At 33.5% G+C, this 27898-nt stretch overlaps 1 protein-coding gene and 1 non-coding gene across 2 annotated transcripts; one reads left to right on the top strand and one right to left on the bottom strand.

Annotated features, from left to right (window-relative positions):
- Window positions 1-321: 321 nt before the first annotated feature.
- On the bottom strand, window positions 322-428 carry LOC140013956 (small nucleolar RNA R71). The gene has a single exon (XR_011820808.1). It is a non-coding gene; the product is annotated as a small nucleolar RNA R71 (small nucleolar RNA).
- A 21822-nt stretch (window positions 429-22250) lies between these two features.
- On the top strand, window positions 22251-24454 carry LOC140013930 (tryptophan N-monooxygenase CYP79A68-like). The gene is made up of 2 exons (XM_072064163.1): window positions 22251-23246; window positions 23692-24454. The coding sequence occupies exons 1-2, from the start codon at window positions 22251-22253 to the stop codon at window positions 24313-24315; spliced, it is 1620 nt and encodes a 539-aa protein (XP_071920264.1). The 3' UTR covers window positions 24316-24454.
- Window positions 24455-27898: the final 3444 nt, after the last annotated feature.

Below are 27898 nucleotides of genomic sequence, written 5' to 3'. Positions count from 1 at the left end.
CAAATTAGCATCGCAAGGCCAACGATAAATGCTAATAATTTTGAAATTAAACCATCACTAATTCAAATGGTACAACAATCTCAATATGGAGGTAATGCTACCGAAAATCCAAATTCTCATTTGTCAACATTTCTTGAAATTTGTGCTACAATTAAGTTTAATGGTGTTAGTGATGATGTAATTAAATTTCGATTATTTCCATTTTCACTAAGGGACAAGGCCAAGGTTTGGCTACAATCTCATCCTCCGAATACTTTTACTACTTGAGCTGAATTAACTAAGGCTTTTCTCAATACATTCTTTCCACCTGGAAAAACTGCTAGACTAAGAATAGATATAACTAGTTTCTCTCAACAGAAAGGAGAGACATTGTACGAAACTTGGGAGCGCTATAAGGAATTGCAACGAAAATGTCCTCATCATGGTTTACCAGATTGGCTAGTGGTCCAAACATTTTACAATGGTCTCACCTATCTAACAAAGACGCATGTAGATGCGGCAGTGGGAGGAGCATTGATGGGAAAGACAGCCGAGGAAACTCAACAATTGATTGAAAAAATGGCTGCTAACAACTACCAATGGGCCAACGAACGAGGTAATACGAGGAGAACCGCAAGTATGCTGGAAGTAGATACCTTGAATATGTTAACTGCAAAGATAGATAATGTGGTTAGGATATTTAATAGGTATATTGGTTCTAACTCTAATCAAGGAGTAGTTGTTGCATGTTGTACTACTTGCGGCGGAGATCATGATGATTCTATGTGTTCTAGCAGCGAACATGTTCAATATTTCAACAATAACAACTGTCCACCCCAAAATAATCCATACTCTAATACCTACAATCCAGGATGGCGTAATCATCCGAATTTTGGATAGAATGATCAAGATAACCAAGAAAGATTAATTAATCCACCGGATTTTCAACCGAAGCAACCACTTCCGGAGTCTAAACCAGCTTGGAAATTGGCAATTGAGAAGCTGGCAAATGTATCAAATGATAAAATTGCAAAATTAGTCAGTGCCACTACTCAACGGTTTGAGAGAATTGAGGGAAGGATGGACCAGCTCACCAATATGTACAGGAATGTTGAAATCCAATTGGGACAAATAGCTAATGCGGTCAACAATCGCAACCAAGGGGACTTACCTGGTAAGACTGAGGTGAATCCAAGGGAATATGTGAAGGTCATAACCCTCCGTAGTAGTAAGGAAGTGGGGGAGAAACTTGTAACTGAAAGTGAAAGAGAATTTGAAAGAAGAGAATATAAGCAATTGAGTGAATTAGGAGAAGATGGCAAGAAAATCAAAGGGAAAGAAAAGATGAAAGAAAATGAACCACAAATTGGAGATACAACATCAATTCCTCCACCGGTGTCATTTCCACAAAGATTGAAGCATTCGAGAAATGACAAAGAATTTGAGAAGTTTGTCAATATTTTCAAATAATTACATATTAACATTTCTTTTGTTGATGCTATTTTACAGATTCCTTCATACACAAAGTTTCTCAAGGAGATAATGACTAAGAAAAGGAAGTTAGTAGATAGTGAGACAATTGCATTAACGGAAGAATGTAGTGCCATTATACAAAACAAATTGCCACCAAAATTGAAAGATCCAGGGAGTTTCACAATTCCTTGCATTATTGGCTGTAGAATTCTCTAAAGCACTTTGTGACCTTGGTGCTAGTGTTTCATTGATCCCTTTAACTGTGGTTAGGCAATTGAGGTTGAAAGATTTAAAGCGTACTAACATTTTTCTTTCAATTGGCTGACAGGTCTTTTAGACATTCAATGAGTATATTGGAGAATGTACTCATTAAACTACAGAAATTCATTATTCATGTTAATTTTGTTGTTTTAGATATGGAGGAAGATGTCAATGTACCTATTATACTTGGTAGACCATTTCTAACCACTGCAAGTACAATAATAGATGTTGAACGTGGTAAGTTCAAGTTTCAAATTGGTGAAGAGGAAGTGGAGTTTGATTTGAATAAAGTGAAAAAGTATCCCTCTTTTACTGACCATGTTTATTCTGTTGACATATGTGATGAATTGGCGTTAGAGATAAGTCAAGTTAATCTTGATGATGATTTCCTTGAACTTTGTCTTAATGGTGTAGACTTACAAGAGGAACAAGTTAAAAAAATGACTCAATTTTTGCAGGCACAGGTTCCTTACAAAAGGAGCAATGCATATGAGGAGTTAGGGATGAGCAAAGAGTTACCTCCACCATCGTGTGAGCAAGCTCCACAGCTTGAGGTTAAACCACTGCCTAAACACTTCAAATATGCATTTCTTGGAGAAAAAGAAACATTGTCGGTGATTGTAAATTCTGCACTAGATGAGGAATAACTAGGCAAGCTCTTATGTGTTTTGAGGAAGCATTTAAAGACTATAGGATGGATGATTTCTGATATCAAGGAAATCAGTCAAACTATTTATATACACCGAATTTTGTTAAAAGAAAATTCTAAGCCGGTGGTTGAAATTCAAAGGAGGTTAAATTCAAACATGAAAGAAGTGGTAAGAATAGAGATTCTTAAATGGCTGGATGTAGATATAATTTTTTTTAATTTTTTATAGTGTTTGGATTTCTCCTATTCATGTAGTGCCAAAGAAAAGGGGGATAACCATAGTACATGGTAAAAATGATGAAATGATTCCCTCTAGAGTTGTGATTGGGTGACGAGTTTGTATAGGTTATAGAAAACTGAATACAGCCACTAGAAAGAATCATTTCCCTCTTCCTTTTCTTGATCAAATGGTAGAAAAATTGGCTGGATATGAATTTTATTGTTTCTTGGATGATTTTTCAGGATACAATCAAATAATCATTTCACCGAAAGATCAAGAGAAGACCACATTCACTTATCCTTACGGCACTTTTGCATTTAAAAAAATGCTTTTTGGACTGTGCAATGCACCGGTCACCTTCTAACATTGCATGATAGCAATTTTCTCTGATTTTAATGAGAAAATCATGGAAATCTTCATGGATGACTTTTCTGTATTTGGATCCACTTATGATCATTGTCTTAACAATTTAAATCTAATTTTGCAGAGATGTGAAGAAACAAACATTGTACTCAATTGAAAAAAATGTCATTTCATGGTTTGTGAGGGTATTGTTCTAGGTCAAAAATTTCTTCACAAGGTATTGATGTAGATCAAGCTAAAATAGAGGTTATAGAGAGAATGCCTCCACCTACCAATGTGAAAGGCATTCGGAACTTTCTTGGACACGTGGGATTATATCGGTGGTTTATTAAAAATTTCTCCAAAATTGCTAAACCTTTATGTGAGTTGCTTGCAAAAGATGTTTTTTTTCACTTTAATGATGAGTGCTTAATTGCTTTCAATAGGTTGAAAAAGTAACTTGTCTCCGTACCTATAATAGAATCACCGGATTGGAGCTTACCATTCAAATTGATGTGTAATGCGAGTGATTTTGCAGTTGGAGCTGTTCTTGGGCAAAAACATGATAAGCGACTTCATGTCATTTATTATGCAAGTAAAAAGCTAAATGAACCCCAAGTCAACTATGCAACAACAGAGAAGGAGTTGCTAACAGTGATATTTGCATTGAATAAGTTTAGATCGTATTTAGTAGAATCTAAAGTTATCATTTATACCGACCCATACAGCACTCAAATATCTCTTAAATAAAAAAGATGCAAAATCTCGACTAATTCGATGGATTTTATTATTGCAGGAATTTGATTTGGAGATCAAAGATGAAAAAGAACTTAGTCGCTAATTATCTTTCTAGACTGGAGAACATGCCTCAAGAAGACCATTCATCCATTAAAGAAGAATTTTCAGATGAGTTTTTAATGGCAATTTATAAGTCACCATGGTATGCTGATCTAGTTAACTTTGTAGTTAGTGGAGTGATACCAAGTGATTTGAATTCTCACCAAAGAAAAATGTTCTTAAATGATGCTAAATATTATTTTTGGAACGAACCGTTCTTTTACAAACATTGAGCAAATGGAATAATTAGAAAATGTGTTCCGGAAGAAGAGGTACATAGTATTTTAATGCATTATCATACTCTTGAAACGAGAGGTCATTTTAGTACAACTAAAACAGTAGCAAAGGTATGGCAATCAGGATTTTATTGGTCTACTATGTACCAAGATGCTAGAAATTGGGTTAAAAATTGTGATCAATACCAAGAACTGGCAATATCTCAAGGAAGAATGAAATGCCTCTGACTACATATTTGGAAGTTGAGCTATTTGATGTTTGATACATTGATTTTATGGGATCATTTCCTAACTCATATAATAATAAGTACATCCTTTTAGCAATTGATTATGTCTCTAAATGGGTGAAGGCCATTTCTTCACAAACTAATGATGCTAAAGGTGTGCTTAAATTTCTTAAACAGAACATATTTTATAGGTTTGGAGTTCCAAAGGCAATAATAAGCGATGAAGGTAAGCATTTTTGCAACAAAACTATTGACACTTTGGTACTTAAATATGGATGCAGGCATAAAAAGTCACTTCCCTATCATCCTTAAGCCAATGGTCAAACGGAGTTGGCCAACCCGAAAATCAAAATCATTTTGGAGAAAACTATCAACCGATCGAGAAAGGATTGGTCAAACAAGCATGAAGATGCTTTGTAGGCGTATAGAACGGCATTTACAACGCCGTTGGGAATGTCTTCATATAAGCTTGTTTATGGGAAAGCGTGTCATTTACCTGTAGAAATAGAACATAGAGCTTATTGGGCTATTAAGGCTATTAATTTTGATTTTAAATCTGCAGGTGAAAAGAGAATGTTCGAGTTGAATGAATTGGAAGAATTGCGATTGATCTCGTATAAGAATGCTAAGATTTACAAAGAAAAAGTAAAATTCTGACATGACAAACATATTCTTCCTAAGCATTTTGAAGAAGGGCAAAAGGTGTTATTGTTTAATTCAAGACTTAAATTATTCCAGGAAAATCTTAAGTCTCGATGGTCCGGACCATTTGAAATAGTTCGCACATTTCCTTATGGGGCAGTGGAAATAAAAGGAGAAAATGGTGTCCCATTCAAAGTGAATGGTCAAAGATTGAAGCCCTATTTGGCCAGAGAAAAGGTTCCTAAAGGAGTGATTTACTTCTTAGGAAACACAATGGAGAGTTAAACAAACTATAGGAGAGTCGAGCTGAACGACTATAAATAAAGCGCTTGTTGGGAGGCAACCCAATAATAATATTATAGTTGTGTGTTTTATGTGTTTCTTAAATTTTGGTATGATTTAACTGACTAATTATATATATTTCATTTGTTTGTAGGAGGTACCGAAGTTCCAACATCCATCTTGGAGGTGCATTTGAAGAACAAGTGTAAAAAGGGAGGTTTTCTTACCAAATTGTGCTTTAAGTGTTTAGAATTCTCATTCATATATGTAATGTGCATTTCAAGTATATTCAAGTGAATTTCGGTGATAACATGTTTATAAAATGCTCATGGACTCATTTGTTGTGTATTTCATGCTCAAAGGTGCCATTTTGGTGTAAAAATACAAAAATGATCAAAGAATCTCACCCCTCGATTTGCAATGTAGATATGTTTGATGTGTTTTAAGAGATTGAATATTGTGTTTATGGTATATTACACTTGCCTGGGAGGTTGAATTTGATACAAATTTTGTCCTTTGTGTAATTTGAAATTGGCCGAAAAATGGAGGAAAAGTCTAAAAAATTGCAGTTTCTGCAATTAGTGCAGAAATGTGCTGATCTGAGCTCGGATCCGACAAAATCCAGATAGATCCGACCTCGGATCAATTGAGGATCAAAAGTGAAAATAGGGGATCCGAGCTCGGATCCAACAAAACCCAGTTGGATCCGAGGGCTCGACTGATCATCTAGAAGGCCCAATCCAAGCCCATCGGATCCGAGCCCTGATCAAATCGATCCGAGCTTGGATTGGTTCGCGATAAGAAAGAAATCGAGGGCTCAGTTTCTCATTTTTCCAGCTCTCCCTTTCCTATTCTGCCGAAACCCTAGCCCCTATTCACCAATCTTCCTTTTCATCCAATAATCATTCAATTTTTCACCATAAAAACATTCCCCAACCTATTGTGATCATAAACCCTCAACAATTCCGTTTTAAAAACATCAATTTGGAGGGTTTTGATCTTCCAAACTGAAATTCGGGCTGCATTGAAATTTCGCAATTTGTGGTCAAAATTGGGGTTGTTTCTTCATCATCTTTGCATCATTATCATCCTCCACCATCACTTTACACATTTGAGGTAACAATTTACAATTTTCTTTGACATTTTATAATTCCTAATTTTACATTTTTCGAGTTTTTTGAGCATATTTTGATAATTGTTTATTTGTTGAAATGTCTTGTTATAATTGTGGTACATTGTGTTAAAATAAGTTGTTGCAACTATTTTCTTGCTTAGTATTGAGAGAATTGTGGCTTTGGTAATATTTTTGAATAATTTTTCTTCTCAATTATGAGGTTAAAGCACATTGTACTTTTTGGTCTAAAATTCCTTGTTTCTCTGGATTAGTTTGAATTGTTTTTAAAAAATGGAGATTACTTTTATGCTAATTAAAGGACAACATATGATTATTTGTCTAAATTGGTATGAATTCCTTGGGTAACAATGCTAAATGGTTGATGTTGAACATAATATTAGCATAAGCGTTGAAATGTTACTTTAGGTGGTTTTCCAAGATTGATTGTGTATCCAATAACTTTGCAAACATATTGTATTTCTAGTTTTTACCTTTTTCTTGCTTATTGTTTGAAATTTCAAGAGATGGAGTGGTGAGTGGATTTTTTTTTTGAGCCATGTGATATGATTTTGGATTGAAATTCATATCATACACGTGCATTTGTGTTTGAAATAATTTAAGTAGGACCTTTGATTGTATTTGGATATATGTTGGCAAGGAGTTTAGTCCTTGTTCAAGGGGAAATTCTGCCGAAATTTTTCCAAATTACTTTTTAACATTGTGGGTTGTGTATTTTCAAGAGATTTAGAATTCTTCTAATGTGCGTTTGATCTTGTTTCTTTGATATAGGTACCATGGTTCGCACAAGACGATCTCATATTCGCACTCCTTTGCTGAATTCGAGCAAGGAACGCACTCTGTCACCTGAGGAGTCACCAATTGAGGAATCTCCCTCACCTAAGTCGCCACCTCGCTCCAGGCGTAAGACAGCGTCCACTAGCCGTGACGAGCCACCTCCGGATTATGATACCACGCGATTCATTTCGCTTGAAAACCAACAGTGGTATGAAGCCGAATTGGACAAGGAGATCATAATTGAGAAATATCTGGCACCCGAGGTGGACGATCATTACAAGATGCCCACAGCATTCAAGCGACTTGGATAGGAGAATATACTGAAGTTGCCACGGCATTACTACTCAGACTTGGTGCGGGAGTTTTACGCTAATGTGGAAAATACGCAGAGCCACAACGCCAATTTGATTGTCTCTTGGGTCCGAGGGCAGAGGGTGTCCATCCATAGGGAGACCATTACACAGCATATCAAGTTCAAAGATGAGGGAGTGGACTTAAAGCTGACCAAGGAATTCAAAGCCCATGATCCATGACAAGTGGGAGAAACTGTGGCACGTCTTAAGGGTCAGTACCGTGAGCGAGGCAATTCGAAAAAGCTCACCGTATATGCCGATTCTTTCGATCCTAGGTACCACTTGATATTCTATCTTTTTGCCTTTAATGTGGTGCCAAAGAAGAGTGGAAAAAGGGAGCTCCGAAACAGCGATTTTTATTTCTTGGACAAGATGATGCATGGTGTGGATCAGCAGCTCACTGGTATCCCTCTTGCCAGTATTATTATCAACTACATGCGGACCACAGCCCGCATGAAAGCCAATGAAACCTGTTTTGGGTTCCCTCGCCTTCTTTCCATCCTATTTGAGAAGCTCAAGGTGTCTCTTAGAGCTGAACGAGCTATTGTCACTAAAGCTGCCGATGAAGTCAATGTTTCGTTACTCAGGTCCTTGGGTATCCCTACAGACTTTGGAGCCTCTTTGGTTTGCAACGTTGGAGAAGTGTCGACCTCAGCTCAGCCCCCACCTTACACTCAGCAGGAACCGGTTGTTCAAGAAATGGAGGCACAACAGGATCTACCTCCTCTTATTCCACGACTACCTCTTCCACTGCGCTCCAAGTGGCAAGAAGTCCTTAATGCCATATGTTGCATGGAGACGAGGGTAATGGAGCTAATCGATTAGACGGAGCGGCTGATGACGGAGCGATTAGACAGACATGATCATCGTCTTCGGGTGATTGAGGATTATTTTAGCATCCGCCGATCACCTGCTCCGACGCCTCATTATGAGGAGGGGCATATTGGTACATCATATGGTCCTCATGGACTTGAGGACGCCGTAGACCCTCGTTCCAAGCAGCCATGAAGATCCTTAGTTGATTACATCTTTTGTTTCTTTATTTTTCTTTTATTGTGTTCGGTTTAAATCTTATAGTTTTCATTTGGATTATCTTGTGCTACTTATGTTTCTTCGTACCCTTTGTTTCATTTTTGGGCAGAATTTGGATGTTCGTGAGGATTAGCAGCTTCAAATTGCATCACCACTTCTTTTGAGGGGAGTACTAGTTTCTTTTACCTTCCTCTACAATGAGAACATTGTCAATTTTAAGAGTAGAAGAGGGATTACTTTGTCTTATGGGTGATTGTGTCTTGAAGTGCATAATTTTAATTGTTCATGACTTAGAAATGTTGGAATCATATTTGGAAATACTGTCATGAGGTTAATTTTCTTGAAATTGAGGTTGTTGGCAGGGAGTTTTGTCCATTTATATGGGGAAACTTTATCAAAAATTTTTCAAAATATTTTTCAATATTTCATTGCAATTTTTTTCAAAATAATGGCCAAAATGTTCAATCTTAAGTGCCTAATTTTTCAATTTTACCATTTATTTTATTATTAATTTTCCCTATTATCTGACTTGATTTGAATTAATTGTTAGATTCTACTCACTTTTAATATTTTGCATTTATTTCAGGGAGTACAACGAAAATATCATAACAAGTGCCAATTTAACAGTCATTAGGAAGGAGTTCAAGTAGCAGGCGTCCAGGGGTATTTTTGGAATATCAAGATGCGACCCTCTCTGGTAATTTGCAGAAAACAACATAAAAGAAGGAAAAGGAATGCAGGGCTAGAAGGGGGCTTCTTCCTCTCCAGAAGGAGAGCCACCGCACAGGAGACTACTTGGAAGCTTTAGTTTTTGACTTTTCTTTGGTAGCTTTTCCTTCTCGTATGGCAGGACCTTTAGTTTAGCTTTCCTTTTGACTCTTCCCTTTGGGTCTTATGTGGTTGCCTCCTACGTGAGTCAGGGCCATGGAAGACTAAATCATCCTCTGTAACTTTACTTCTCTTTATTCCTTGAACCAAATTGAAGTTTCCTAAATTTCTAGACTATGGCTGCGACTGATGCTTCGATCTTGCATGGGTTTTCCTCATCAATAATGAGGTAAACCCCTTTTTCTAGTCAAGGAGCAACGGATGCTTTGACTCGTCTAAAATTGTGAGATCGATTTAATTTTACCTTTTTCTTTTATTTATTGGTATTCGCATATTCCCTGGTTACATTGCTTATGATTGTTTAGTTAATTGATTGTCTTGGATCCGGATAATTAGTTAATTTGATAATCTATTGTCAATTGGGACGTTAAATCCGTAATTGTTTAATTGTGTCAAAATAGTGATAACTGGCATGATTGGGTTTGTGTCAGGGGAATACGCGGGCTAACCTAAAATAACTCTGGTAGTGTGTTATTTGGTTAGAATAGGCCTCCTCTAATATGTAAGGCAATTGGGGAATTAAATCTTATGGGCGTACCTAAGGTTATTTCTCAATTGGAGTAGTGGTTAACGGGCGTACTTTAATCACCGACACAGTAAGGAGGCATTGACTGTCATCGCTTGTTTGGCAGTTATAACCTATTTATTAATAAATAATTGGAATTACTTGTGCATCGATTATCAATTAGGTGAACCATTGCTGAAGTTATTCCTTGGCTAGATCATTAGTTATCATTCATTTGATTTTAGTAATTTGTTATTTAATTTTTAGTAGCTTCTTAGATTTTATTTGATTTCTATGGTTGTCATCTTTTGCACAAAAACACCCCCTTGTCACTGTGAATTTGAAAAGAAACAATTACTCCCAATCCCTGTGGATTCGACCCTACGCACCACTATCTACAGAAATTACTTTTAGTTTGAACAGGTTTTATTATTGCACAGGCTGACAACCTGTCATTTAGTCCTCATTTGACTTGAAATTAGTTATTATGCAATTAGAATTTTTACATTTTAGAAAGTATATTCGGTTAAATGAGGAAAATTATGCTTAAAATTTTGCATATTTAATGATATTTCTCATTTTTACTTAATTTTATAAGTAAGTGATTGATATAGTCAAAACAAAACCAGATTCATCCTTTAATTATGCTTAGAGGGATATTTGATTGTAAAAATATGTATATATATAAGTAAATAAATAAATAAATATATTATTATTCTACTCCAATAATTCACATACTAAGTAGTCGGGGGTTGGCAATTACAAATGTCGCCATTCGCGTAAAAAGGTATTGAAATTAAGAGTATATTTAGCAATTTGAATAAGTGAAATGTTGAGTAACCGGGAATCTTCACCTAAAAGTGTCGATTTTCGCGTAAAAAGGCATTATCACTATTTAAGTAAAAGTATAAATAAATCCATCTTAGTTATGAAAATTTTGATGGATATATGATGAGAAAGACCATAAATTGACTATGTGAATTGCTTATTGATGATATTAGGTTAGAATGAGAGATTGAGTTGAATTTGTTGAAATTAAGGTATAATTATCTTTCTTTAATTTGATATTATGAGTATTTAGTGTAACTTGAGAAATTGCATAATGATTGGTTTCTAAGTTTTAAGAAATTAAATTTGACAAAAGTACGTATATTGTTTTATCTCTTGAATCATTGTAGTAAGTTATGTGTGAAATTACTTGAGGACAAGCAATGATTCAAGTATGGAGGAATTTGATAAGAAAATATTTAACGTATATTTTGTACAAGTTTGGCATGAACTTTTGGTATTTTTTGAGAAGATTAAAGTCATATTTGAACTCTTTTGATGATAATTGCTTAAATATTGTTTAAGTGTTCAAAACTTGATAAATGAGTGGATCAATGCGTTAATTTTGTAAAATTGTGAAGGATATTGATATATGAAATTTATGCACAAGATGAAGGAAATGTAAGGATCGTCCAGAGGATAAAGTACAAAAGAAACTAGGAGTAAAAATGAAGAAAAAGGAAAGAAGTGAAAATCTGGAAATTGACAAGCACGGATCCAAGCTCGGATCCGAGTAAACAAAGGGCGATCCAAGCCTCATCTATACTTCTGGAGCAATGGATCCAAGGTAAGGTAATCCGAGCTCGGATTTATATAGAAAGGCCTCAGTCCTCCATGATCTGAGCTCAGAACTTTCTTCACCCCTCGGATCCTAGGCTCGGATCTATCTTTCTCTACTGCAAGTGGCACAGCCGTTTTTCCTCACTTTTCACACAACTTTCCAGCAATCTTGGGTGAGAGAATTCGGTGGCACATGCTTCTGCAACAAAAAGGAAGACAAAATGAGTTATTGACAAGTCAAAACAACATTTCTTTTGACTTTCTTTACAAAATCTGAGTTGTTGGAATCATGAAGGAGAAGAAAGTGCCTTTCTACCACATTTTATGCAGAAAAGGAATGAGAAGCCAGGGGAGGACCATCCGTAGCTAGTTTTTTTCTTACATATTTCTCTCTAGCTAGAGGTTCTTGAGAAAGCACTTGAAGATTTCACTTGTAATCATCTTGTACAAGACATATCAGAAATTTGAGGGCTTTACCATTATTTGGCTAAGCTTTCTTTTATCTTTCTTGTACTTGTACTTTATTATGTTTTGCATTAATAAACTTGTGAGTTTGATTGTTATATCATTCATGAGCAGCTAAACTTCTTTATCTAGGGAGTAGATGAAATTTATGGCTAAATGATATGAATTGAATGCGATTTACATTTGTTGTATCTTGTATTGACTTGTCTATTTGTGTAGTTGTAATTACTTGTTATTGTTTGATCACCAATGGCATGTTTATAGTTGTTATTATTCAATGAGAATTGGTAGTAACAATGAAAACACATGAGTAGAGCTTAAGTTGTATGTTCATGAAAATAGAGGTACACTTAAGTGGATTACTTAGCATTTCATGAAGAAAAACATAATAGAATTAGTATTTCACCATGAAGATAGGAAAAACTGAACTAGTTTAGGCCATTTTATCATGAGAATGAGATTTGGTAATATTAGAAATGAATCCCTGATTTAACAAGAATAATAACAAGAGGTAAATCTATTCATTTGTGTTGTTTATGCCATAAGTGGAATCTATATCTCTAGATTTAAGTTTTTAGTAAAGAAATCTCCATTTGTATCTTTCAATTTATTAATCCACATTTGTAGACAATAGCATTATAATTTTCTTGCTCAGATTTCTCGTAAGTCTAAATAATAGAGAAAATAAGAGCCTAGTACTTGTTTAAATTGTTCTTTGTGGAATCGACCTGATATTTGCCCAAAATTACGAAATGACCTGTATACTTACAGTCTAATAGGTAAAATTAAAAAAAAAAACTTATATTGATATTGCCAGTTGACTGGATTCCTTAACGAACATAGTCTTGTTCTATTTGGGGTTACAATAATCAAATAGTCTTTATTGTTCATCTATAATGGCACTGAGTTTGCGTATATTCGGAACCGTGACTGAGGAGCACGTGGACTAGGATCAACAACTGAAAGACATGTTCTGCAAGCAACAACTTTTCTTCATTTTCTCGTCATATTAGATATATTCTGTGTCTGCAAAGGACAATTGACGGAAAATAAGCAATGGCTAACGATGTCTCATCTTTCCACCTATTCTCCTATACTCGTTGTTCAATGTACATGCCCAATTAATTTGAACCACAAAATTGTACACCTGTCGTTCTCAAGTAGTTGAAACATGTTTTTCATCAGGTACTTGATGTTTTCAGTTAGGGATAATTGCAGAAACTTCCCCTGAGGTTTCTGACATTTGCACTGACCTCCCCTGTGATTTGAAAAATTACATAGACCTCCCCTGAGGTTACTAATCCTTTGCAAATTCAGTCCAAACGATTAAAATATTATTTTAGGGAGTGAAATTAGAATTTTTTACCAAAATTGTCCTTTGTATTATATGTCCAATGAATGACAAAGTACTACAAATCAATTAATCATTAATAAACTTTAAGGAGTATAGTTTATAGGCAAATACGCATTACCTATTTAAAGTACCAACTCTTTATGGGTATTTTACTTTCAAACATTTAATTTAATACACATATTTAGGCTCAAATACAGATTTGTATTTACTTTCAAATATTTAATTTTTGTTAAATACAAAAACTACCAATCTCTGTTCCATAAAAATATTAATATAACACTTTTTTAATTTTAGTTACAAACATTTATGTATTTAACATAAATTAAATGATTTAGAATAAAATGCCCATTAAGAGCCAATACTTTACTCATGTAATGGATGATAGCCATAAAGATTTAATACTTTATGGGTCATTTTTAAAAAAATATTTTATTTATATTAAATAAATAACCTACCGATTTTCTTTTTGCAAGAATATTACTGTAACACTTTTTGAATTTTATTTACAAACATTGATATATTTATCATAAATTAAATGTTTGAAAGTAAAATACCCGTAAAAAGCCAGTAATTTAAATGAGTAATGCGTGTTTACCCATAAAGAATCGGTAACTATTTAAAGTACCGGTTCTTTACGGGTATTTTACTTTCAAACATTTAATTTAATACAAATATTTATGCTCAAATACAGATTTGTATTTACTTTCAAATATTTAATTTTTGTTAAATACAAAACCCACCAATCTTTCTTTTGTAAAAATATTAATATAACACTTTTTCAATTTTAGTTATAAATATTTATGTATTTAATATAAATTAAATGATTCACAATAAAATACACATAAAAAGCGAATACTTTACTTATGTAATGGATGAAAATCATAAAAAATTAATACTTTATGGGTCATTTCTTTTTTTTAAAAAAATTTAATTTATATTAAATAAATAACCTACCGATTTCCTTTTTGCAAGAATATTACTATAACACTTTTTGAATTTTACTTACAAATATTGATATATTTATCATAAATTAAATGTTCGAAAGTAAAATACCCGTAAAGAGCCGGTACTTTAAATAAGTAATGCGTATTTGCCTATAAACTATACTCCTTAGAGTTTATTAATTGTTAATTGATTTGTAGTACTTTGTCATTCATTGGACATGTAGTACAAAGGACAAATTTGGTAAAACTTTTAATGTCACTCCCTAACAACAATATTTTAATAGTTTGGACTGAATTTGCAAAGAATTAGTAACCTCAGGGGAGATTAGTATAATTTTTTAAACCACAGGGGAGGTTAGTGCAAATATTAGAAATCTCAGGGGAGGTTTCTGCAATTATCCCTTTCAGTTAACATGTTGGGTTTCTAATCTCCACATATAGACTCCCAATCATGTTTGAAGTTCGGCCTTTTTCAATATCGGGATATTTGTGGTAGTCACTTTCAGGTTTATTGTTTGGTTGTTAGGGGGGTCATTAATATGAACTTCCAATTAAAATTGGCTTGAGATTGGGGCCCTGAGGTGGCAAATGTCTGGAACAGAACAGGTTTGACCCTAATGACTTTCTCATGATTTAGTTACCTCTCCTGCAAATGTTAAAAGCAGCGTGTTAGGACAGGAGATTATTTGAAATATTTTTAAAAAAAGGGTATACCATTTATTTAAAATATGATATATGTAAAAAAATAGAGGACCTGTTTGGTAAATAAATTTTTGATTAAGTTTGTCATTCGCAAGTTTTTAACAACTCTAACTAGAGTAATAAGTTTTTAACAACTCTAACTAGAGTAATCTTATAAAACTTTTCAAAATTTCTAAACTATATATTTCAAAATATTTTAAAATTTACACACTTTAAAAAAATTTTCTACATTTTTTATAGTAAGTTACAGTAAAGTTTTAGACAAACAACAAAAAAAACTCATTTGTCAAACAAGGCCAGACATTGAAAAGATAAATATGTTGTTAAAAATGCATTTACGATGCAATAAAATAAAATTTTTGCAAATAAGAAGTTGCTTAAACACACTGGCTTGCAAGTTCCAATGCTCGAACTTGACATTCTTGCTCAGAAGTCCAAAGAACTAAGACGGATGACTGATTATGGTAACAATTGCTGAACAGGAATTAGAAATTATTCCAATTTATTTAGAAAATGTTACTAATTTCATTAGAAATTATGTAATGTAAAAATGGTTTAATAATTTTTTGCTAAACATAAACACTACATACAAAAAGGAAAAGATATTTGATTTTGTTTTACTTTGACTAGAAAAACTTGTAGTAGTAATAACAAAATAGTGATAGGGGTGCAAATTTCGAATCATTAACGTACACTTGATTACAGTATTTTTTTAGTTAATCAAACTAATACTTGCCATAAAGAAGTAAGATTTAATCATTCATGAATTGACAATTTTAGCAGTTTATATTCCATTCACCTATAAAAAAATTATGATTATTATAAAATGACATTTTCTAATAACATACATACTATTTGCCAATTAAAAATAAGTTTGATAAAAAAAAATATGCATACAAATCCATAATGCAAATGATGCAAAATATATTTGAAACTCACGAAACTTGTAAATTTACTATAATTTTCAATGATTATGCCACATTAATACAACTTTAACTTTTATACTTGTGACCTACAACATAAATTTATTAAAACACATAACATTTATAAACCATACATACATTTATTAAAATGCTTAAAACACATAACATTTATAAATTTTACATACAATCATGTATTATACATTTATGTTACCAGATTACTAATTATAATACTAAGTTTCAATCATTAATAAAAAATATTAGCATTATTTTAAATAAACTTCCTAATACTTGTTCAATATAAGTTTCTTTAAGTAAAATAGTAAATTTATGCCACAAATTAGTAAGTTTTGACGATTAACCAAATTTACTATTCTATCAACAAGATTTATTATTCATTTATAAAAACTTACTATTACTTGAACTAAACTTACTCTTCAAAAAGTAAGTTTCGAATATAGAGTAGTAATTTATTCAAAAAAAAAGTAACTTTCATTTTTATTTCGATTTGCTTTTTGAGACATAAAAGTTACTAATTTATGGGGTTAACTTACTATTTTTAATGTCAAACTTACTAACCAAATTTTTAGGCATTATCTCATTTAGGTGACCGGTCCAACAGGTAATCAAATGGTTGTTAAAAGTGTTTTTACCTATCATATTAAGTAAAAATAGATTCGTTATCATAACTGTCGTTACTTCAGACTTTTCCAAGACGCTATTCATCAACACAAAGAAAAGACAGAACCTTACAAAAAAAAAATTAAAAAGAACAGAGAAAAGAAAGGCAAAAGCAGAGAGATTTGTCCTCACAATGTGTAAACATACATTGCACTAGAAGTGAAAAACTATTGGAGAAGAAGAAAGAACAAATTCCTTTTATCGAAGTTGCTAATGAGCAAAATAGACTGGAGGTGGTAGTGATGAAATTGTAAAATGCAAAATTACTCAACATATATTTTGCAGGGGGGTTTAAGTCTTTTTGTTAATATTCAGCCCACCAAATGAATGGCAATTGAATAATTTGCCAAAAATTCCAAGATGAAGGTAATATATTTTACTGCTACAATTCATAATTCCAGGTGCAGGTTACAAGTTGGTGATAACTCAAGAGTGCATTTTGCAACTAACCCAATTTTTTTTAAAGGAAGATGGGCAACCCACTTGTCGGGTCATCTGATGTCCAATTTGCCGATTATTTGACGAACTCCCTTTCAAATTACATCCATTTTCCTAAATCAGACACCATCTTCATCACTTGCCTTAAATGGAAACCTTGTATTCATCAAGGACACCGTCTTCATCATACGGATTATGAAGAAGGCAAGATAGGCAGAACAGAATCCAACACCATAAGTGGAAAGTGGTGGTCCTTTGAAGGGATCTAATTTGTACTAGTTAGCGTAATTAACCAGACCGGGATGCAGGTATATGTAACTTTAAAGATTACAGAATCCATCTCCCATTACCCAACTACCATTCTTCTTCAATAATTGGATTGTTACCACATAATTACTAGTTTTTTTTTCTATTGGATGAAAATCAAGATTCATTAACGTGATTATTGGAAATCGTTCAGTACAACTACGACCATCATATTAATGATCCTCGTAACAGCCAATCAAAAAATCTGAAAGTGACTTCCACAAATAACTGGGAGTCTATAAGTGGAGATTAGAAACCCAATATGTTAACTGAAAACATCAAGTACCTGATGACAAACATGCTTCGACACTATTACTACTTGAGAACGACAGGTATACAATTTTCTGGTTCAAATTAATTGGCCATGTACACTGAACGAGGGATTTTGAAAAGATAAAAATGTTGTTAAAAATGCGTTTACGAGATGCAATAAAATAATTTTTTGCAGATAAGAAGTTACTCAAACACACTCGCTTGTAAGTTCCAATGTTCGAACTTGACATCTTGCTCAGAAGTCCAAAGAACTAAGATGGATTACTGATCATGGTAACAATTGCTGAGCAGGGATTTCTTTTTCCCCAAGACGGATTTGGAGGCAGTACTAAACCATATTTGATAGTTTCAACACTCTGAATTAGTACCTATAAACTTCAAAAAGAGTGAATATACTTGCATGACTGTCGTGATTAGTTCTTCATATAATCATAAGCGTGATGACTGATGAAATCCAAGTCATGGGTAATCATCCTGTAGTGTTACTCCTGACCGAGTAAACAAGACTCCGACGAAACGTTGACAAAACCATCGTTGTTCAATGTACACGGCCAATTCTTGTGAACCACACAATTTGTAGTTCGAAAATGGCAACGGTCGAAACATGTTTTTCTTCTTCTTAAATTTTTTTTTTCACTTCTACAAGGATTAGGCGAATTTGGACTCATCCCCCTTCGATCGAGCCAACCTTGCACCTGTCTTAATATGGGGCGGACCATTCATCGCTTGTCTATTCATGTGGTTATGTTCAATAGTTTTCTCGTATCAATGTGGGGTTCAAAACGATTGCCACTAGGAGAATGACTTTATTTTGATTTCTTGTTGAATAAACGAATCCAATAATTCTTCAACTTTTATGAATATCTTCTTTGGTCATTCAACTTTTAAAAGTATCTATTAGATCCCTTAACAGATATATTTTAGTTCTGAATTGACCCTCCAAAGGTGTCAAAATGGGTGAAATAGATGGATTTGAACGTGTTATAATTGAATAATGGGTATAAATGAGTTGTAATTGGATCAATCCATTTAATAAATGGGTATGAGTATACTTAATTACCTATTTATGAATCACTTAAAATTCTACTTTTTTCTTTTATTTTTTCATGTTGTTTGACAAAAAATAATAGTATTTTATTATTATTAGATTAACAAGAAATTCAAATTTATTTGTCTAACACTTTTAAAAGTTGAGTTTACATGTATAATTATTTTAAATGGGTGGGTCGAATTGATCCACTACCCATCAATTAAATGGATTTAATGGGTACCTATTTAGACCTATTCAAAATTAATAGATAGGCTTGAACGGATTATTCGTGGGTTGGTTTGAACTGGTCAACGTAATTGGGTTGTAGTTAAACCTTTACTCCAAACCAAATGTAAATATGATATTTTTTGTTTTGCCTCTTGATATTTGTTTTAAAAAGCAAAACATAACAGCCTTTTTAATAGTTTTGATTAATTATTAATTGTTGACTAATTTGACTGACAAAAAATTATAATACAATTTTTATAACGATTTACATAAACAAAAAAAGAATTTATTTTTCAACCAACAATCTCAATACAAACATTTTGTATCATCATCATCATTGTTATTCGATTGAAAGCCTAATAAAACTAAAATAATACATACAAAATAAACATTAATCTTATAGGAATACGAAATGATTTTAAGGAAAATAAATAGAGCAGAAATTTTTTTGTTTTTATCAATTTAATATTTTTGTGTAATCAATATATAATCAGACCACTAAAGAGGGCAAATTTGATTATTTCATACATTTAGGAAAGAGCAAACTAACATTAAGCAAAATCTTAGTGAGAAAAAATGAAAATTATCTTATTTGGATTTCACCTTAGAGACATATCAAATTCAAATTAGAAGTTTAAAAATACTAATAGACACTTTTATTTTTATTTTATTTTTTCAACTTTTGCATTTTTTTTTCTAAAAAGGTCATTTCGTTGATGTATTAAAATCCCACCAATTGTTTTAAACTAGACACATCCCATATGCAAAAAGGACAAATTAATAGACACTTTTAAATTAGGGTTAATTACATTTACCTCCCTTAAGGTTTGACCAAATAACAAATCAATCCATGAGATTTGACCAATAACAGATTCCTCTCCCATGCTAACTTCTGTTATTTATATAAAACGGAAATAGCCAAAAGTCTGAATAACCATTGGGTTAATTACATTTACCTCCCAAGAGATTAGGCCAAACTACCAAATTTACCTTGAGGTTTGGCTAAACAACATTGACCTCCCTTGCTAGTAACACCATCTAAACTCCATCCGCGAAGGCCATGAAATGACAAACATACCTCTTTTACTTGAAAAAGTTAAATTGAAATTCAATTTTAAATTGATATGCAAAAAATTTTCAACAAATATGAGAAACAACAGATATGTGAAATCTAGAAAACTTTGAAGAAAGGAAAACTTCTAAATCCATGTGAAAAGTCTATAAATAAAAGAAAACCAAATGTGAAGCAAACAGAATTATCAAAGAAACTTTAAAAAATTCCTTCAATAATAAGAAAAAAAAAGAAAATAAATTCGTAAATGGTAGGAAGGAAATTAAAGACTCATAAAACAAGAAAGAAAATACAAAAGGTAAAAGATTTGCTCGCAAATTTATCCTTCTGCAAGTGGTGACTACCAAAATCCAATCCTCTCCCTTGTCTTAGCTATCTCCCACTTAACTAAGATGTACAGTAAATGCATTATACTCCCCTAGTTTGTTATTTCTCTTAAGCCACCTTCTCCAAACAAGTAAACAAATGTCTACAAATACATCCAGTTGAATTTGCAACTCATGAAATTTAAGAGAAAAGATCTAAAATGTGAGGGATTCAGCAAAAGATGAGTGGAACAATTTCATATTGAAGATCTTTTGTTGGGTATTAAAATAGCAACATCTGACACATTTAAAAGACTTATTTGATATTTGTTGAAGTATTTTCATTGCATCTGATGAAATGAAATGGTTTGCTAGTTGTGGTTATGGAGTTACAGTAGGCCTTATTTGAATACTATTTTGTTCATATTTTGAAATTTTCAAGTAAAAACCTTATTATAGACAAATCCAAAGAGCGGTGGGAGAACCAATGGGAATTCTAGAAAGTTGGATTGATTATAAAGACGAAGAATCTGATGCCCAAAGCATGCATTTTGCAGCAAGGTTGGTGCAGATTGATAGCTGGGAAAATGGAAGGGATGATGGGTATTCCTGAACTTTCATTGCATAAATCTGTTAGAATTTAGCAGTCAACGTCACCTGACTAACGGCAGGGACCCTTTTGTTATGGTATTGCAAGATCAAAGGATTATTTTGTAATTTGGTCAAATCTCAGGGATCGATTCGTTATTTGGTCAAACCTCGGGGAGGTAATTGTAATTAACCCTTTAAATTAATCAAAATGTCTTGTTTTAAAAAAAGGGTACCTTAACAAAAGTTATCTTTTTTTTTTGGGTTAAATTAACATATTGTCTTTGTTATTCTCATTTATTTATTTATTTTTTCTAGCACGGGAGGGGTGGGTACTATACTAGCTTCGACTTTGCACATGTTCTGAAGCATGAATGAATAGCATCTGCATTCTGGACTAAGGATTAATAACAGTAGACATCGTCTGCAGGCAATAATGTGCACAACTAAAATTATTGGCCTTTCTTTCTCATTTTGTGGACAGTTGACCGGGAGAGAACTTCATTTCGCCCGGCCAGCAGGTGGGCGGCGTGCTTATCTTGTGTGACAACCCTGCAGAGAAAGCCGCGCTTTCGTGTAACATGCTATGGTCTCAACTCTCAACGCTGTACGAGATAGTGATGAGTTTCATGCGCTCAAAACCCGGCCCGCGTTAGAGCGGAAGATTGGGACAGGCTCAATAATGCATCACATCTAAAACGTGCCAGAAGTGGTGCTAAGTTTGCAAGCAACTAAAAAGAATAAATCACAATGGATCTTCTGTTTTACATCCTGTGTCATTCTTTATGTAGTTGGGATTCTCTATGTCATTACTCGATATCAAATTTAGTGCCAATTCCACTTATTATGTGATGATAGAAGAAATTTAAATAAATAACACATGACAAATTAAATAAACAGGACATTTAACATAAATATAGATGACACTGAATTGCCACCGAAAAAGTGGTATTGAGGATCCGTGTGATCTAAAACGTGCCAGAAGTGGTGCTAAGTTTCCTTTATAGTAAAATCTAACAACTGAATAGTAAAGTTTCAAAGTGTTTCTTTAGTGTCGAACCCAGGATTTTTTTTTTTGGGATTTAAGAGGTAGAGAAGGACAAAGAGGCAACAGAACCCAAGACTTTTAAATCTTGAAACATTAATTTTAACCGTTAAACTAAGTCGTCCTCGGCATTAGACTATGAACTTAATTTACACGTGGTATGTATTGTTCATATTTGGTGCTGCTGCACGTTTGTTGAGTTGAAAGAGATGCTACATGGGCAAATAAGTACTGTTCCTAATATCTAAGTTCCTTGTGACACTTGAACGGGGACAGTGCTGCAATGTCATAAACATTTGGCGGCCAGCAACAAGGTTCTCCTATAAAAAGCTCGCATGATCGAACTCTTTACAAACCATCAACAAGAATTGCATTTGCCTACACTCCTCCTTAGCCTGTGTAACAAGAATAAACGAACCTACGCAGCCTGATAACCTTTTCATACGGTCTCAAGTCATGAATTACACTTCCGGGCTTCGTGTTGATTCAGGCTTGGGATTTATCTCAATCTCATGGATCCCATTTTTCTCAGGATTCATGGCTTTGGTGTTGTTGGTGATCTTTATGATGGACAAATGGTTAACTATTTGTCTAAAGAACAACAAACCTCGATTACCTCTCCCTCCTGGCCCAAAATGCTTGCCTTTCTTTGGCTGCATTTTCCAAATGCTGAGAAACAGACCAACAAATCGATGGATATGCAAAGTCATGGATGATTTGAATACCGAAATCGCATGTATCCGCATTTTCGGTGTTCATATCATTCCTGTCACTTCTCCTGAACTCGCTCGCGAATTCCTCAAGAAACAAGACACGATTTTCTCCAGCAGACCTGTTTCCATGTCTGCAGAACTTTGTAGTGAAGGATTCTTGACGACAATCCGTTCACCTTTGGGCGATCAATACAAGAAAATGAAGAGGATGGTCGTTTCCAGTGTGCTCTCACCTGCTAAACACCAATGGCTTCACAGCAAGCGAGCAGAGGAAGCAGATCATTTGGTTAATTATGTTTACAGCCAGTGCAAGGGCAATGCCACCGGTGGGCTAGTGGACATAAGATTGGTTACGCAACACTACTGCGGAAATGTGACTAGAAAAATGATTTCCAACAAGCGATTCTTCGGGAAAGGAATGGAAGATGGAGGACCAGGTGCTGAGGAAGTTGAACATATCAATGCACTATTCAAAATGCTTGCTCATTTGTATGCATTCAGCGTATCTGATTACATGCCCTGGATGAAGATTTTTGATTTTGATGGCTACGGAAAGATTCTTACTGAGGCCATTGCATGCGTACGAAAGCACCAAGATCCTGAAATTGAAAAAAGGATTAAAATGTGGAAGAGTGGCGTGAAAAAGGAGGAAGAAGACCTTCTTGATGTCCTAATCAGGCTCAAAGATAGCAACGGCAGACCCCTCTTAACAACTGAGGAGATTAGAGCACAAATTACTGTAAGGAATCCTCTATCCTGCTGCATGGTTACATAAAAAATTTCTTAAACAAATGGAGTAAATCAAACTTTAGCACCTTATCAGCTAGTGCCTTTTCACATAAGTACAAAATCAATCGTAGGGACCATACTCCAAAACTTAAAATCTTGCATGCAGACTCAAAGCTGTGGAAACATTCAGGTAAATCATGTCCACATCAAATGCCGTACAAAAGGTGCCTTAAGACGACATCATCAGCCACGCTCTGACAATATTAAAAAATAATTTGCCCAAATTTGTTGATTAGAAGAACTCAGAAAAGGATGGAATCTCAATGAGCCTTAATCACCACCAAAATGAAACTTGAAATATGGTGTTGTTGTACGGTCAGTTGGTTACTGAATTTGGTTAAAAAGGATTAGTATCAGTTTTCACTTTTAACTTTACTATGATGCATGCTCGACAGGAATTAATGTTTGCGACAGTCGATAATCCATCAAATGCTGTGGAGTGGGCATTAGCAGAGATGCCAAATCAACCTGAAATGCTTCAAAAAGCCACAGAAGAGCTAGACGCCGTGGTTGGAAAGGATAGGCTTGTTCAAGAGTCTGACCTTCCGAGGCTGAAATATGTGAAGGCCTGCGTAAGAGAGTCCTTGCGGCTCCATCCATTAGCACCCTTTAATGTTCCTCATGTATCCACTCAGGACACCGTCGTTGGTGGCTACTTCATCCCGAAGGGTAGCCATGTTATCGTCAGCCGTCCAGGACTTAGCCGTAATCCTCGAATCTGGGAGGATCCGCTTAAGTACAAGCCCGAGCGACACATGAAGGACATGGATGATGCTAGAATGGATCTCAACGATCCAGAATTAAATATGTTTTCCTTCAGCACCGGAAGGCGTGGATGTCCAGGAGTCCTTTTGGGTTCCACGCTCACTGTGATGTTGCTGGCCAGACTTCTTCAATGCTTTAGCTGGAAGATTCCATCAGGTCATTCGCAAATCGACTTAGCAGAGTGCGAGGATGCTGGCTTCCTTGCCAAACCTCTCGTTGCAGTTGCTGAACCACGATTCCCACAACTCAACTAGGATGATACCTTTTCATGATATACCTTCTTATGTATCATCTTCTCGTGTCTACTCTCCCTATCCTGTTATTAGTGTCATCTTTTCACTTTTGTGATGTTGCAAAATAAGCGTCACATCTAAAATCATTAAATGCTTTCCTTTTTTCCTATTTAAAGATGCAACTTTTGCGGTTCCTAATGAACTTCTACTAAGTGTAGCCAATTCTGCACAAATTCTTGCTTGACTTGTGATGTGAAATCCAAATATTCGTAATCGAGGTTTCTGAATTAAGTTTTTGTCGAATAGTTTAGCTCGGAACTACTACAAGTAGTTATGTATTTCTAAAATAGTCTGGTTGGCATATCGATTCCTTCAGGCCATTTTGCTCTGAAAATAAGATTTTACCATTGTTACAAGGAAATAATGGATGTTGCTAAGGTATGTTCAGAGTCAGAGAAGAGGTGTGGAAAGTTGCTGCGGTATAATTGTGGCTACAAATGGTAGGAAAAGTGTGTTGGATAGATACGTGTAAATGTCTTTTGTGACCTAGAACCTGAAGACTTGTTGGACATTGAAATTAAGTGGAAAAGAGATAGGAAAAGTTGATGGGATTCCAAAGTGTAAAGGTGAAACGTGAAGTGCCTAAAATAAACAACTGTCAAAGTGAGAGGGTCGTAAGTGAAAGTAAGGGCAGCAAAAAAGGTTATATGCAAAAAAAAAATAAAATTTCATAGTATATTTAAAGTGCCTAAAACATATAACATTTATAAATGATACGTACAATTATGTATCATACATTTACATTACGAGTAATTACTAACTATAATACTAAGCTTCAATTATTAATAAAATATCTTAGCATTATTTCAAATAAACTTCCTAATACTATTTCATATAAGTTTCTTTGAGTAAAATAGTAAATTTATGCCACAAACTAGTAAGTTTTGATGATTAACCAAATTTACTATTCTATCAACAATATTTACTATTAATCTATAAAAACTTACCATTACTTGAACTAAACTTACTCTTCAAAAACTAAGTTTCAGATATAGATTAGTAATTTACTTCAAAAAAAAATGTAAGTTCCATATTTATTCAAATTCATATTATAAATTTGAATTATTTTTAAATTTGTGAAAGGTTAGAAAGTTTGGATGACAGAAACAACAAATCTTTCGAGTTATATATAGAATTACACTTATTTATACATCACAATTTCCATACATTGACACCTATGAATATAATACAATGGTACACAATTTTCATATATTAATGCCTATGAATTTAATAAAATGGTAAAATCTTAATAAATTTATTTTTTGGGTCACAAGTATAAAAATTAAAGTTTTATTAACATAGCATAATTTTTGAAAATTATAGTAAAATTACCCATATGTTAAGTTCTGTGACTTTCAAACTTACTTTGTATCATTTACATTATGGATTTGTATCCATATGTTTTCTATCAAACTCTTTTTTTATTGGCAAATGGTAGGTAAATTATTATAAAATGTCATTTTATAATAATCATAATTTTTTATTGATGAATTTTATGTAAACTGTTCAAATTATGAATTCACAAATGACTAAATCTGACTATTTTATGGCATATATTAGTCTAAATGACTAAAAAATTACTGTAATTATATGCACGTTGATTGTTGAATTGAAATTTCCTTTATTACTAGTACAAGTTCTTCTAATCAAAGCAAAATAAAGTCAAATATATTTTCCTTTTGTATGCAGTAGTTATGCTTAATAGAAAATTATTAAACCTTTTTTACGATACATAATTTCTCCTAAAATTAGTAACATTTTTCAATTAATTTATCTGTGAGCTTTATCTGTGACAATACACCTTTATCTGTGAGCTTCCGAGGGTTAACAATTAATTTTGCTGTACTAATTTCTATGTTTTGGACAACCATCAAAATTCGGTTAACTGGTGAATTTCAATCACCGCTTTTTAATATAGTCTGAAAAACATCAATTACGATACTGTGTCATAAGTTGTTTAAAACTGCGATAATCAAACCGTGTGGGGTACTGTATAATTGCCATGCATATATGCCTATATTAATATACTAAATCAAGTGTAAGTAAAATATTGTAATTGGTTGTTATCAAAGACTCTTTGTAGCAGCCCTTCGAGAAAGCAAGGGAATAGTTCATGTTGAAAATAGTTTTTAAACCAACATTAGGCAAGTAGTTCATTTGGCAAGTGTTTATGTCACATGTAATATAACATAATCTAGTACTAGTCATCCAGAAGGTAATTAGTGATATCTTTGGATGTGCATTTTGATGATTCTTCCTTTGTAAGCAGAAAGTTAGAGATATAACAATTTCTTCGTTTCTGTTAATTAATTAATTAAGATTAATTTTAGGATCTATCTAATGGGTGCCCGTTAAACTATATCTCAGATGTCATATTTTTTAGACATGTAAAATTAATTAGGGAAAGAAAATATATACAAGCAAGGGTAGGAAGATTAAATAAGGAAAGCATATAAATACAATACAGGATAATAATTGTTAGTATGCACAGCCATTAAAAAATCCCTTAATTTTATATACATTATGATAATGTATATATTAGTGGCATGGATAAATGTGCATAATCTCAATTTAGTTGAATTTAAACTTTCATTTTGACACATGTAATATGCATCCATGCTTGTTGGCGCATAGATACAAATAGACTGTTAGATATACAAGATTAATCCCATTAATCTTTAGATATACATAGACTGTTAGATATACAAGATTAATCCCATTAACAATTACATTACATAGTACACATTGCATTAATAGATACAAATATGAAACTTATATTAGTAATTAGTATAGACAAACTCAAAGGTGTTGCCGGTTGACTGGATTCCTTAACGAACATTGTCTTGTTTTATTTGGGGTTACGATAATCAAATAGTCTTTGTTGTTCAACTATAATAGCTTTGAGTTTGCGCACATTCGGAAGCGTGACTCAGGAGCCTGTTGACTAGATCAACAACTAAAAGACATCTTCGGCAAGCAACAAGTTTTCTTCATTTTCTTGTTGTATTATATATATATATATATATATTCTGTATCTCTAAACTGTATATTTTTATTTATCTATTAATTTTGTATGTGTATAGCTTACAGGTTATATTTCAATTTCAGTTCATTATCACCATTTCTTTTAGCACGGAAATGACATTTATTTTCTCTTCATAATTATTCAAATTTATAAAAGTTGGATAACTTTTTTTTTTTTTTCCAATCGATAACAAATTTCATTAATCAAAGTAAGGATTACATTGTTTGAGCAACTGCTCTTACATCAATTGTGGCTAAGCTAGTAAGCCAGATTGGAAAGGACTCCTTCCAACTAATTTCCTCAGACAAGCTAATGGCAAATTTTGCCAGCTTATGAGACACATTATTACCACCTCTTGTAGCAAAAGAGAAGTAACAATCCTTAAGCCTTGACATAACTCCAGTACATCATACAAGATGGTCCCTACAACTGGGTGATCCCCATTCCTATCCTTGAGCAGATCCACCATTTGTTTACAAACAGATTGGATTTCCACTTTGTTCCACCCATACTATTTAG

The sequence above is a fragment of the Coffea arabica genome, chromosome 8c, assembly GCF_036785885.1.
Source record: "Coffea arabica cultivar ET-39 chromosome 8c, Coffea Arabica ET-39 HiFi, whole genome shotgun sequence".
Lineage (NCBI taxonomy): Eukaryota > Viridiplantae > Streptophyta > Magnoliopsida > Gentianales > Rubiaceae > Coffea > Coffea arabica.
This window is presented reverse-complemented; position numbering and strand designations above follow the sequence as displayed.

Coding starts and splice junctions, on each gene's coding strand:
- LOC140013930 (XM_072064163.1), top strand. CDS start 22,251: ATGAATTACACTTCCGGGCTTCGTGTTGATTCAGGCTTGGGATTTATC. Junction 23,247..23,691: donor AGATTAGAGCACAAATTACT/GTAAGGAATCCT, acceptor CATGCTCGACAG/GAATTAATGTTTGCGACAGT.